Here is a 14,228-nt window from a genome sequence, read left to right on the forward strand (position 1 = left end):
TTGGCGGCTACGTCAGCAGAAAGCAGCTTGCCATTGGTTTCCTCGGTCAGCGCATAATGTACGTAATTTCACTGGCACGCTCGTTCTCACTATTTGTCGGCACTGCTGTAGAAGTCGTATAACGTTTTCAGGCGATCTATAGTGTGCAAGAGGAAACGCAGGTCCCCTAGACTGTTCTTAGGTCCCTGGCCCCTTTTCGCCAGCATTGTTTTCACATCACTTCATGTGGATCCAACACCTTAGCCTTGGTACTTTTCCTTCATGCTGCCTTTGCGCCATTCAAACCAAATCAAGAAATGTAACGCCGATTAGAAACCCTCGTTTGCTTGAGGATTTTCATTGCTGAGTCACTGACGCAAACGGACATATGTCATAATATTTTTAAAATAGGTGATTAGCTTTTAAGTTTGACTAGGGTCTGCTGCGCAGTGACACGTTGCATAAGAGTATAGTACGTTGTCATGGTCGGATGGAGACAGCGGCAGCTTCCATTTCAGAGCCAACAAATTGTGAGACTTGGCACGGGGTTGCGGCATTGTGTTCGCCCGATTATTTTCGGAACACTTCCAATGCAAATTCTCTGTTCTGCTTCCCTCAGAGCCGGCGTGCGCATAGGCGGGGAGGACGCCTCCAGCGCGAAGAGCTCCGACGAGGACGACTCTGCTGTCGTGGTCCCCTCCACAGGGGCCGCCGCATCACCTTGGGACACCCTTTCAGTGCGGCAGCGCCATACGTCGGGCTGTTCTTCCTTCGGTGACGGAAGGTCAGTCATTTGCTGGAGTCTTTAATGCTCCGCCCTGATATGCACCTTTTAGTTGCGTGTTCTTAGAGCTTCTATGCGCGAGAACTTGCCCGAACTACGCCCAGTTTCAGCAGCAAAGGGCGCGAAGGGAGCGGGGTTCGGAGAGTATGTATGAAAAGCAAGCGGAAGTGGCCGTTGGTTTTCTTCTGGCGTGGCGTGTAAGACGAGAGAAAGAGGGGGGCTCTTTATGTTCGACAATCGAGAATCGAAAATATTGTTACGTGGTCCAGGCGGGAACGACGCGAGAACGCCCGGGCACAGTACACAGATCAAGAGCACAGGGCGGCCCGCACAGAGCACCAGGCACAGAGCACCGAATCCCAGAGCACGCGCGCCTCCGAGAGTCTTCATTCATCTCTTCTTCTATCCGTTGCATGGCCCCCGGTCGCAAAAACCACCGTCTCGGTGGAAATTAGGGCGGGGCAAGGGATTGCGACACGTAGGGCTTGAGGCGAGACACGTGGACAACGTCACTCTGAGATGCACCGGAGGTAGTCTCCGGAAAGGCCGGGGCAATCTCGTAGGTGACGGCGGTGACCTGGCGGAGCACACGGTATGGGCCAACATAGCGGGACATTAGTTTTTCGCAAAGCCCGACACGGCGTGTGGGCGACCAAAGCAAGACGAGGGCTCCAGGGGAAAAAGTTACCATGCGGTGGCGGCGGTCGTAGTAGTCCTGCTGTGAGGCCTGCGAGGCTTGTAGGCGGGAGCGAGCCAGCTGGCGGGCGTGGTCGGCGCGGGCAATAGCGTCGTGGGCATATTCAGAAGGCGGGGAAGGAGATGTCGGAAGCAGCGTGTCCAAAGGTAATTGGGATTCACGACCGTACAACAGATAGAACGGGGAGTAACCGGTAGTGTCATGACGAGAAGAATTGTAGGCGAAGGTCACGTATGGAAGGGCAATGTCCCAGTCCCGATGGTCCGGGGAAACGTACATACATTGCGAGCATACCCGTGAGAGTGCGGTTGAGGCGCTCTGTAAGACCGTTGGTTTGGGGATGATAGGCGGTGGTTAGCTTATGTTTTGTTGAGCAGGAACGGAGAATGTCGTCGACAACTTTAGAGAGAAAGCAACGGCCGCGGTCGGTGAGAAGTTGGCGGGGTGCACCATGACGGAGGATGAGGTCGTAGAGGAGAAAATCGGCCACATCGGTAGCAGTACTGGTGGAGAGGGCCCGCGTGATGGCATAGCGAGTAGCATAATCTGTAGCAACGGCAATCCATTTGTTTCCGGAGGTGGACTCCGGAAACGGGCCCAAAAGATCCAAGCCAACACGATAGAATGGTTCAGGCTGGAGCAAACCCGCGGAGAGCGTGGCGGGACGTTTCCGGCGCTGGCACTGGTCGCAGGCACGAACATAGCGGCGGACGGACTGGTAGAGACGGGGCCAAAAGAATCGACGACGCACGCGGGCGTAAGTACGCGAGACGCCCAGATGTCCAGCAGTGGGGAGGTCATGGAGCTCGTGGAGGACGTCGTTGCGCAGATGCTTCGGGACAACGAGCAGTAGGTCTGGACCGGCGGGGTTCAGGCTTCTGCGGTAGAGTGTGTCATGATGAAGTACAAACCGGCGCAGGGCAGGGTCAGATGGAGAGGATCTGAGGCGGGAAATAATAGAGCGGAGCTCGATATCTCGTCGCTGCTCATCGCCAAGGTGAGTAAGAGCAGAGAGCGAGAAGAGGTCAGCGACGGAGTCACTGCCAGAATGATCAGAAGAGTCAACGGGGTATCGGGAGAGGCAATCAGCATCAGTGTGTAGCCTACCGGACTTATATACCACGGTATAGTCGAAGTCTTGGAGGTGTAAAGCCCAGCGACCTAGGCGGCCAGTAGGATCTTTCAGTGATGAGAGCCAGCAGAGCGCATGGTGGTCGGTGACAACCGTAAAAGGGCGGCCGTACAAATATGGGCGGAATTTCCCAACCGCCCATAGAAGGGCTAAGCACTCACGTTCGGTAATTGAGTAATTGCGCTCCGGGGCGGAGAGGAGGCGGCTGGCGTAGGCGATGACATGGTGCTGTTCGGATTGCCTCTGAGAGAGAATAGCGCCGATGCCATAGCCACTGGCGTCTGTGCGGACTTCAGTGGGAGCTGTCACATCGAAGTGGGCCAGAACTGGCTTGGTAGTAAGATTCAATATCAAGGTGGAAAACGCGTGTGCTTGGTCGGGTCCCCAGATGAAGGTGGCGTCCTTTTTCAGGAGGTCGGTGAGGGGCGGGCGATGTCGGCGAAGCCTTCAACAAATCGACGAAAGTAGGGGCACAGCCCTAAGAAGCCGCGGACGGCGTTACAGGAACGTGGCTGAGGAAAGTCTTTAACGGCTCGGATCTTATCAGGGTCAGGGTGCACCCCCGTGTCGTCGACGACATGACCCAAGATGGCGAGTTGACTGCGCGCGACATGGCACTTAGACGAGTTAGCTGCAGGCCAGCATGACGAAAGAGGGAAAGGATCTGAGAAAGGTCAGGGAGGTGAGAGGAAAACGAGGGCAAAAAGACAATGACGTCATCGAGATAGCACAGGCAGGTGGACCACTTGAAGCCTTGCAAAAGAGCATCCATCATGCGTTCAAATATGGCTGGTGCGTTGCATAATCCGAAAGCATAACTTTGAATTGATAAAAGCCATCAGGAGTCACAAAAGCGGTTTTCTCACGGTCCTGTTCATCTACAGCAATTTGCCAGTAGCCGGAGCGAAGATCTATGGACGAGAAGAATTTGGCACCATGGAGGCAGTCAAGCGCGTCATCGATACGCGGCAGGGGGTACACGTCCTTTTTAGTGATCTTATTCAGGTGGCGATAATCAATGCAAAAACGCCATGCGCCATCCTTTTTCCTGACAAGGACGACGGGTGAGGCCCAGGGACTGTGTGAGGGTTCGATGATGTTTTTTTCTAGCATTTTAGTAACTTCCGCATTGATTACTTGACGCTCGGCGTGAGAGACCCGGTAAGGGCGGCGGCGGATGGGAGGGGCATCGCCTGTTTCAATGCGGTGCCTGACGGCGAGAGTTTGACCCAGCGCGGTGTTGTTCACGTCAAAAATATCCGAAAACAATTCGAGAAGGGCACGAAGCTTGGCAGTTTGATCGGGATGGAGGTCGGTAGCCATCATGGTTGTGAAGGTGTCGGTCGACAGAAGAGACTGCCGGCGCGGTGCGGCGGTTTCTGGAACTGGGGTAGCGGGCAACGTAGCCACGTGGCAAGGAGCGAGAGGGGATAGCGTAGCGACGCAGATGCCGGACGGTAGCACTTGAGAAGTGAGGCTGAAGTTGAGGAAAGGCAGAGAGAGGGCGTTGGCTTGGATCCGTTGCAATATAGAGCTAAAAAGACCTCGACGCACAAGGGGAGCGATGGCAGTAATACCTTTAGTTCTACTTTCGGTGTAGTATCTCATTAACGAAGAATGGGCAAAAGCGAAACCAAATGGGCCGGTGTCTTAGTGAAGCATCGGCAAAACTTCCCAAGCGAAGCTTCTAGCAGCGGCGCTCATGGCGGCAACAAATTATACCCACGTGTCAGCGATGCTAGCTCCTGCAAAGTGATTTGGAGAAACATTGGTGCTATGTGTGTGAACCAACGCGTTGCGTGGCCGGCAGTTCTGCAATTTTTCCTGAACAAATTATGTTTAATGTGGCATAATCTTCAGGGATACATTCGTACGCATGTCTTTTCGGCTATCATGGCTAGGAAGCGATAGTTCGTGCTTTATGAATAAATGCACGGAATTTTTTCAAAGAATATACGGACGCACAAAAAGAGCACCTGACGATGCTAATATGAACTGATTTAATTTTTGTCTGTGTCTTTGCATTTATAGGCTCCCTCAAAGGAGGCAGATAATAAACTCTACCCCTGCATTTGTCCGGGCGGTTTAAAAGGTGTTTACACACTGTGGAAGAGAAGCAGGTCTCTTTCCTAGCATCTGTCTGTGTGGATAGGGCGCCAAAACATCGGCTGTGAATCGAGTTCAAAGAAAGAAATTCATACTCTCCAACTTGAAAATTATGCTTCCAACTTTTCCTGTAGTTTTGCTTAAGAATTGTGGAATCCTTCAAACGGAAATCTCATATCTGTCCGCGCATGTTTACCATTCGAAGCCAAGCTCAGACTACGGAATTCTACTGGAGGCAAACGCTCAACCTGGTACTTCCCCGCTTGGAAAAAAAGAGCAAACACCAGCGAGGTAACCTGGTGTGTCTGGGTGGAGCTGCGGTCCCAGACAAAGTGTCGTCACTACTTCGGAAAGGCCCGAAATTTTGCTTCGAACCAATATTGGCACCCCATGAATGGCTAGCCATGAATCGCCAATTATCAAGGAAAGCAGGTCCGGAAGACGAGGAAAGGTTCCTATTGGACGGCGTTGACAGCTTGGAAAAGTCGGTGAACAAGACTGTTTACAAGAAAGACCCAACATGCTTTGTTTACGACTTCTTCGTAAGGAATGGCCTCCAGTTCATTGAATCTGAGAAAGAAGGTGGATTCGTCGTTCTGCCCTCCGGACTTTTCAATGAAAAAGCAACTGCGGCTGTGCTCAAGAACTTTAAAAAGGTACCCGTGAAGCGTTCACGCGTAAAGCAAGCCGCAATCTCTTTATGCGATAAGCTAGAGCTAGCCAAACTGTCTCATGTTGTTAACAACAGCAAGAACGACTGCCTGTCTGTGTTTTTTTCCGCTAAAACGCAGAAGGCTGATGTACCCTTCAGAGCCATTGTTAGCGAGAAAGGCACATGGCAACATGAAATTAGTATCTTTCTGCAGAAGCATTTGAACATGTTGCATATTGATGATCCTTTTGCCACGAAGAATTCAGATGTTTTTTCGCTTCTGCAGACAGTTGACTCAATCGGATTTGGGCTCTCAGTTGATGTAGAAGATTTATTCTACTCCATACCTCACCAGCCACTTTTTGAATCAGTGCGTAGCTGCATTGAAGCTAATGATGTCATTGATTTCCAAAACTCAGCAGACATATCGGTAGACAGTTTCCTAGCTCTTTTAGAATTCTATCTCAGTGCCACTTTTATCACCTTTGACAACCAAACCTTTTTGCAGCGACAGAGAGTGTGCATTGGGTCGTGCGTGGCACTAGTTTTATGCAATATCTTTTTATCGAGTATTGACCGCACCGTGTATGGTGTACTTGACAAAGACAAAGTAGCACACGTTTTCAGGTATGTTGACGATTTTCTTGTGCTGCTGAAAGTACGAAATGATTGTATGTATGACGATGCCATTGCAGACATTTTAAATCTCTTTGAGAATAATGCCTTAGGTCTAACCTTTACACATGAGCTCCCTGTTAATAACACTCTGCAGTTCCTTGACCTCAAACTTACCTTTGGAAAAGAGCACGTTTTTGCTGTTTCTGCCCTCGCACACAAAAACAACTATTACCATATGATTCAGGCCACTCTAAGATCACCAAAAGGACCATTGCTAAGCAGATTATTGAGCAATCTTTGAAGAAGTCATGTACGCATGCCATGCAGGCTAGCTTCGGCATGCAAATTTCCAGGCTGAAAGAGGCTGGCTTCCCCGATGTGGTTGTGCTGGCAGTGGTTGAAACGCTCGAAAAGAGGCTAAAAGCGCCCCAAAAAGTAAACTCTGATGTTGCCAACAAAGCTTCAAAACCAGTTGTAATTTCATATGTTGACAGAACTGCACATAATCTGAAGAAGATAGCAACCAAGCATGGTGTCCCACTCGTTTTCTCGGCTCCCTGTAAGCTGAGTCGCCTTTGCGCCCGCATTGGGAGACTTCACGCCAGAACGAAGCAAGGTGGCTGCGGCGTGAAACACAAGAACCGCTATTTAGATTGCCAAGTTGGCATTGTTTATCAGATTCCCCTGACATGCGGCAAAACCTACATAGGCCAGACGGGCCGATGTTTGAACGTGCGAATCCGAGAACATGAAAGATCAATTAAAAACCAGGAGCAACGTCATTTACCCATGCACTGCTTAGAATATAAATGCAGGCCCTTGCTCCACCAAGTTAAGATCCTGCGCAAGTGCAGTAATGAAAAAGCACGTGAACTTCTTCAGTCATATTATATAAAAAAGAAGGGACAAGCATGCATCAGTGACACATCAGTCGTACTTTACAATAAGGAGGCACGTTTTCTTCATAGTATGTTTAGGTGAGCCACGCCTTTGGTTTTTTTCTGATTTTGGGTTGTTCTTTTGTTACGCTGCTGATACCCTGATGCGCCTGCGCTGGTATGGCATGATATATAAGTGTTTTTTCTGGAATAAACCTCCGTTGTTAGTTTGCGCCTGTCCTGTCTTCTTACATGTGATTGTCAAGAAAGCGCAACCAATGTTTCCTATTGCAAGCAAATACGTTTACAAGTTCAGCCTTTAGCTCTCTCTCAATAGTCTCTAGCAGCCGATCCAGTCGGTGTCGCGCACTGAAACCAATTCTAGCCTCACCCGGCCTGTACCGCACCCTACTCCACGCCGCTCATGGCTAAACCCGTTCACCCTCCCAGTCGAACCATTCGAGCCTATACACTCACTCCACAGCCCTCTGGTCTCCGTGGGCAGCATTCGCTCTGAGCGACCGCACAACGAGAAAGTTTTCCGGTACGGCGCATTACAACGGCAAAGGCAACGCCCCGTGCTGTGCACAAGGTTTCTAGCGTACTGCGGTTGCAATATTTAAATGTTTGGTACCCACGTGGACAATCGAAATTAGTCTCTTTCTCATGTCGTAGATATGTGGACTCCACCAGAGGTTCCTGTCGATGACAACACCAAGGAATCTGTGGCTTCTCTCATAGTGAATGGCTTCGCCATTGATGCGAATGGTGTAACGTGACATTATTTTGCGTGTGAACGCCACAAGTGAACACTTTTTGGTCGAAATGTTCAAGCCCTGCAAGCGAAGATAAGATGTCAATATCGATGCCGCTTTTTGAAGTCTTGCACGATCTTCAGGAAGGGTCACTCCTGATGCCCAAATACAGATGTCGTCTGCATATACCGAGATCTGAGCAGATTGTGGCAATACGTCGACCAGGCCGATAAGAGCAAGGTTGAAGAGAACTGGGCTCAGCACTCCACCCTGAGGGACTCCGAGCGAATTTCGGTGTAAGAACGTTGGTCCGTCTACAGTCAGGACAAAACACGACCTCTCTAATCAATAGCTTCGTATCCAGCTGAACGTGCGGCCTCCGATCTCAGCAGCTTCCATTGCGTCCAAAATGGCCTGATGCGTTACGTTGTCGTACGCGCCCTTGATATCCAAAAACAATGCCACGATCAATCTTTTCAAACTTTTGCTGTGGTGCACCGACGTTACAAGGTAAACCACGTTGTCGATAGAAGAGCGGCCCCGTCGGAACCCAGACATGAAGGAACCCAGACATGGGAGAAAGTCCTGGGGCGCATCAGTGCGCTCGATGCTACAACTGTACCGTTCCCTATTTCTGGGGTACATGCGGTACAGTCTTCCGATATTCGGTTCCATTAGAAAAACAAATATCAAGACTCTTCGTAGTGTGCAAACGCAAGCTCTCTGTATCTGTCTTGGACTGCCTAAATGTGCATCAACAGCAGCAACTGTTCTTGTTGGCCGGTAACATCCTGTTACTACATACATTGATGTTGACACCATGAGAACACATATTCGCCACCTCACACGGGTTCCCTGTCATCACCTCGCAACACTCCCAATAATTAGGGCGCGTACTGAATTCTCCAAAGTCATTGAAGCCCATCGCGCATATCTTCCATCGCAGTTCACCCCTGCGTCAAGACCGAGCTCACCCTTATGGAGTCTTCATGAACCTCGGGTTCACCTCTATATTCCTGGCATTACAAAGAAAGCTGGTGTATCACTGCCCGCTCTCAAACAACTGACATTGAATCACTTGCATTCTTACCACAGTCACCGCATACATATTTACACAGATGGATCAGTTCACTCGACCAGTTCTGCGGGGTCGGTGGTGATACCGGCCAGATCCATCTTCATGAAAGTGAAGACGACCTATCCAACATCTTCAACAGGTGCGGAACTCGCAGCCTTATGGGCTGCGGTAGAGTTCATCAGCAAAAGACCTCCACATGACTGGACGGTTTTCACCGACTCTAAAGCAGCCCTTCAAGCCCTACAAGGAACAACTTGTTCCTGAGATCCGTCTACTGTACCACGGCACAGTATCCAAAGGTCATGACATCATTTTTCAATGGCTGCCAGGACACTGTGGTATTAACAGTAATCACCAGGCCGGTGCGGCTGCGCGTTCTGCTCACAACGACGGACTTCCAGTGAGGATCCCAATATCGAGACCTGACGCTGCGTGTGGGCTTCGCCCTTTGGCGCTGGAGCTCACACTTTCAGCGTGGAACACGGGAGAGTTTTGCAACCTCCGCCTCAAGCCACTGGACCCTTAACTGCGCCTTCGTCTTCCACGTAACTTAGAACGTCGCAACGCAACACGGATATGCCGTTTATGGATCGGTGTTGCATTTACCAATTACTATGCTTTCTGGATTGGGATGGCCGACAGCCCTGCCTGTGAGAGCTGTGGTTGTGAGGAGACCATCGCTCATCTTCTCTGAGTGCCCTGCATTTGCGAGTGCAAGACATACACTGTGTTGTGCCCTGGACCACCTCGATTCTCGCCCATTAACAGAGCAAAAGATCCTCGGTCCGTGGCCACAGCAGTCGACTGCCCTGAAGGCAAACAAGGCACTCTTTGCCTACTTGAGAGCGACTGGATTGAGTGACAAATTGTGACAGCGTTGTGCGTGTGTGTGTTATGCCTTTTTTCTCTTCTCTCTTCCTCCTTTTAGTCCTCTAATCCTTCTTCCCCAGTGCAGGGTAGCCAACCGGAACCCCTTTCTGGTTAGCATCCCTGCCTTTCCCTCCTCCTCTTTATCTATCTATTTGGTACCCACGTTGCGTTTCTTCTTTTTCTTCTGCGGAAAAGTAAAAAAAAAAATCCTGAATTATCTGGAAATAGATGTCATGCTCCCATAGTGGATAGACAACTTTCCTTTTTGACTACGTTTTTCTCGCACCCTTATAGCTGGCAGGTCGTCAACGAGACTGGATCCGTGGGCGGCTCTCCACCCTCCCTGCTGTCGAGGAGGAAATACGGACGAAGCCAGAGTCCAAGCCCCCGGAGCCGCCCGTAAGAAGACACTTTGGCTTCCCGTTCACTGCTTCTTTTTTAGTGTTTGACACACCTGCCTAATGCGCTCTAACTGCTTGCTGCAGAATGGACTGGCTTCATTAAGACATCGCTTCGGACTGCCCTGAATACCGTATACCATGATTGAACTTTCGTAATGAATCGCGCATACTTCCTGCCTTAGAAATCTGTCTGCAGATGTCGCTGCCGCCTACCGGAGCGAGCTATTCGAGCGTTCTAGACAAGAATGTGGTGAACTATATAGCCACTATCCACGATCAGTCGTCAGTGCTGGCGTGGCTTACGCACTCTTCTTCTGTTTGGTAGGGCCCAGCTTCGTGTTAGCGCTTTCCTGAATCGTTTCTCGCACGTTTAACCGTTTTGTCCTATACGCAAACAGCGTCAATTTCATCGCGAACAGGATAACGGCAATCTAAAACCAAGCACGAATATTGGTTTCTGGTAGGGGTGTGCAAATATTCTGAGATATCGGATAACGAGTCAGATATCCTCCTATTCGATTATTCGGACGACTGCAATAGTGTACGCTCAATTATTCGGTACGAATTGAATGCGTCCTGAAGTTTTCGAATATTTTTTGAATAATTGGCGCGAAGTGCGAACAAGGTCTGCCGTGTTTTTCTTCCACAATTTTTCCTATAACAAGGACCATACACGCAGAGTGCAACGCTGCCGCAATCGGTATGCGAGGGATGGAGGGTTCAGCACCGGAGTGCTGTTCGTCAGCAATCTTTCCTTGGTTCAGCAATCTTGCCTTGGTACCCGACCTCGGGGGCCATGCCTCAAACGTAGTTCTCGCCCGTATCATGCTCTGAGATGAGACGCTAGTTTATTTTTTTTCGTTATCAAGAGCTAAAGCACGTTTCCTATGCGCATAACATGACAGTAATAACGTTAGTACAATGACTTCGTGTTGCGACCTCCCAAATGGAGATCAGTTGTGCGTATTTTAGCAGACAGAGCTGTACTACAGCGAAACCAGCGTTTCGCTATTTGTGACGATTACTCATTGAATATTCGCACAAGTAGCGAGTATTCATAAACAAATATTCGTTTCTGTTCTCTCATTATTCGATTCGCATTCGATGCGATAGCAAAACTATAGTATACACTATTCGTATTGGAATCGCTCTGGAAAAAGTATTATACGCACGCCCCTAGTTCCTGGGGAAGAAATACAGGGGTTGTCTCTTAACACTTCCACGCAGAGATCTTCACACCAGAGAAGTGTAAATCAATTGCGCTCTAGTGTTCAGTCTCCTTGAAGTAAGCTGTTCTGCTGTTCCAGCGGCAGCACTCACGTTTATTTCTCATCTGACGCTGATAGCACCTCGTCACCGCTCTTTCATGGCTCAAAATTCAAAGAAAACCGCTGCGGCGATCCACATTCTTTGCTACCTTTTCACTGCTAGTATTCACGCTAATTATGATACACCACTGCAGGCACGGATCTGGGCCCCTCCCAAAAAAAATCCTGGCTACGTGTCTGCGCCACCGCCAATACTAGCACCCTAGATTACTTTATCCTTCAAGTTGCTATTCAGCTTGAGGCAGCCCGATAAACCATTATGCGGCAAGCATGCGAAATCCACACCCAAGCTGAAAATTTGATTTGGTCCTCTACATTTGGAATACATCACCTTCACGCCAGACTGCAGAGTGCCGCCGCGGAAAGCGCTACTCGACATTTTGTAATTGGTGCGCACAGATATGTTATCTTAACCAGGGAAGAACTGTGGTTATGGCCTTCACGAGGAAATGCACGGATCTACGTTCGCTGATGCTAGGCTACTCGCAGTTGCAGTCCCTTCTGAGAGTTGATTCCATGGTCGGTCAAGCATCGCTTGGCCGTCAGAATTTGGAAAGTCATAAGGGAAATCAAAGAACACACGTATTCAAATACGTGACCACATCGCGGTGGCACAGCTACATTGACCTTTTAGTGCTGCTGCTTGATGAGGCTAATAATTTGAGAATATATTGGAACCAAGACGATAAAAAGCCGTATAGGCCGGAAAGCTACGGTGCAGCTTTGCGTTAACGGCTCAGACCGCTAATACCTCCAGATTCCGGAACGAATGTCTTAAAAGCAAAACGAACCTAAAAGCAGAAGAGAAATGGTTTTTTTTCTGCGTCCACAGAGAAAGAAAAAAAAGACATTTACTATAAACGGAGGTATAAACGCCATCAACGTTGCCGGTAAACCGCAGAAGCGCTTTGTTCTAGGGGGAAAAAAAGCAGCGCTACCACGAAAATTTGGCAGAACAAATGGCCGAGCCAGAGGAATTTTGAAATCTCCCCGTCTGTGACGTCACCATCGAGTTTCTCCGCACTTCTAAAATGCAGCGAGAAGCCTAAGATTTATTTGATTATATCAACATTTTGAACGCTAGGCCCCAAAAACAACTTTACATATTTTACCTGCAGCCTATATAGATTAGCATCATTGAATATCGCGAAATTCTCAAAACGTGAAGCAGTTGCCCCTCAATGAAAATAAAAATTTCAATTCATCTTAAATAATTGGTTTCTGCGGAAACATACAGCCTCTGCCGGGATCCGAATACTTTTGTCCTCTGTAAATGTGTGCCTCTAATTGTCGTTATTTTCCCCGCTGCAGTCAATCTGTAGTGAGAATAAATTAAATCGCCGAAACCACTATATCGAAAACTTCGCTACTAACTTTCGTAAGAACCACAAAAAAAAATTGATTTCGTGCTCCCCACTTCATGCGGCTCTGCTACCCTCATATCCTGAGCAAGTTGCTGGCTTTACACGCTCCGGCTAAATGTCTGCTCTTCAGAAAAGGAGCTCGCGGCGGCTGCGTTTTTATGGCGGAAAAACTCTAAGGCGGCCCGTGCGCTGTGCCATGTCAGTGCACGTTAAAGATCCCCGTGGTCGAAATTATTCCGGAGCCCTCCACTACGGCACCTGTTCTTCCTTTCTTCTTTCACTCCCTCCTTTATCCCTTCCATTACGGCGTGGTTCAGGTGTCCAACGATATATGAGACAGATACTGCGCCATTTCCTTTCCCCCAAAACCAATTATTATTATCTTTCATCATGTCATCTACTCCTGCTCGAGTACATCGCGTTATGAGCTGCTCCCAAGCATTGCCAGTGAAATTTAGACAATCCCTAACCAACCATTCCTTCCCTCTTTTTCAGGCTCTTTTATTTTAACGCCGATACCGCACTCGGAACTACTGGGGCGCACTCAAAACAGCTAAGCCGCATCGTAGCTGAATCAATCGCATGGTGCACTCTCCTCAGTCTCTGGTCGCGTCTCCATCAGAAAGCACCCACGATGTGCTTGTAAAAGCGCTCTCCTATTCTCTTGGGGAAGGGACTCGGCTAACAATTGCGCATTTTTTAGGTCGTCCGTATGACACTGTGTCAGCACGTTGGAGACGCAGAAAATAAAATAATCGCATGAACAATTGTATAAAGATTGGGGAACTACATTTGTGCTATAAGCTAACTCTCGCAGTGTTCTTTACGCGCGACTTAGTTCCCTTCTGACTCAATATATGCGAAATAGACTCCAACGAGGTGATTTGTATTGTTTCTTTCGCGAACGTGTTTTTCTTGCACAGTTACAGTATGGCACCCGATATTTTTTTGTGTTTAGTATGAGGAATTTCAGTACATGCATGTACGCCTCCACTAAAGGTGCCAAAAACTCTTGTTTAATACCTCTACGATCGTATGCTTCAACAGCGACATTCTGGAGAAGCCCACCGACACTTCGTCTAAGCTGCTGTCTAGCGCAGAGCTCCTGCAGCGCCGTCGCGAGCGACTAGAGGCGGTTCGTCGCATGGTGAGCAGACCTTACCAGAGCATCGTGGCGGACAAGACGAACCGACGTGCGGGGCGGAGACCGAGCTCCTGGACACGAAGACTCCTTTCTATTGCTAGAGCGCTTTTTCCAGGCGGGGGCTGCTTCTGAAGCCCAAGAAATATTTTACGCACTTTCAGTTCTGCATGCGGCAATGTACTTGCAAGGGTAGCGTTGAAACATATTCCCTGATATCGCGTGTACCTCTAATAAAGGCTAGCCTGCGAATTTCAACCTGCTGACGTCTTTGGTGTTTGTCTGCCGTTACGGCACACTTCGTCGCTTTTCTCATTTGTCTTCCTTTTTTGTAGAACGAATACCAGTGTCTGTTTCAAGTGCGAATACCTGTTATACGCAGCTCATCCGCGGTACCAGTCGGTAATCAGGGGCCCGCAAAAGCTGGTTTGCGCTTGTTAACACG

At 49.1% G+C, this 14,228-nt stretch overlaps 1 protein-coding gene across 1 annotated transcript in view; it reads left to right on the plus strand.

The window, feature by feature from the left end:
- Window positions 1–13,969, plus strand: part of LOC144128227 (phosphatidylinositol-3,5-bisphosphate 3-phosphatase MTMR14-like) — a 108,958-nt gene extending 94,989 nt beyond the window's left edge. The window contains exons 18-20 of the mRNA XM_077661461.1: window positions 599–763; window positions 9,844–9,948; window positions 13,690–13,969. Of these exons, the coding sequence (XP_077517587.1) occupies window positions 599–763; window positions 9,844–9,948; window positions 13,690–13,918 (499 nt within the window). The 3' untranslated portion in view covers window positions 13,919–13,969. The remainder of the gene's footprint in view (window positions 1–598; window positions 764–9,843; window positions 9,949–13,689) is intronic.
- The last annotated feature ends 259 nt before the right edge of the window (window positions 13,970–14,228 follow it).

Source organism: Amblyomma americanum, chromosome 1 (genome assembly GCF_052857255.1).
Source record: "Amblyomma americanum isolate KBUSLIRL-KWMA chromosome 1, ASM5285725v1, whole genome shotgun sequence".
Classification (NCBI taxonomy): Eukaryota; Metazoa; Arthropoda; class Arachnida; order Ixodida; family Ixodidae; genus Amblyomma; species Amblyomma americanum.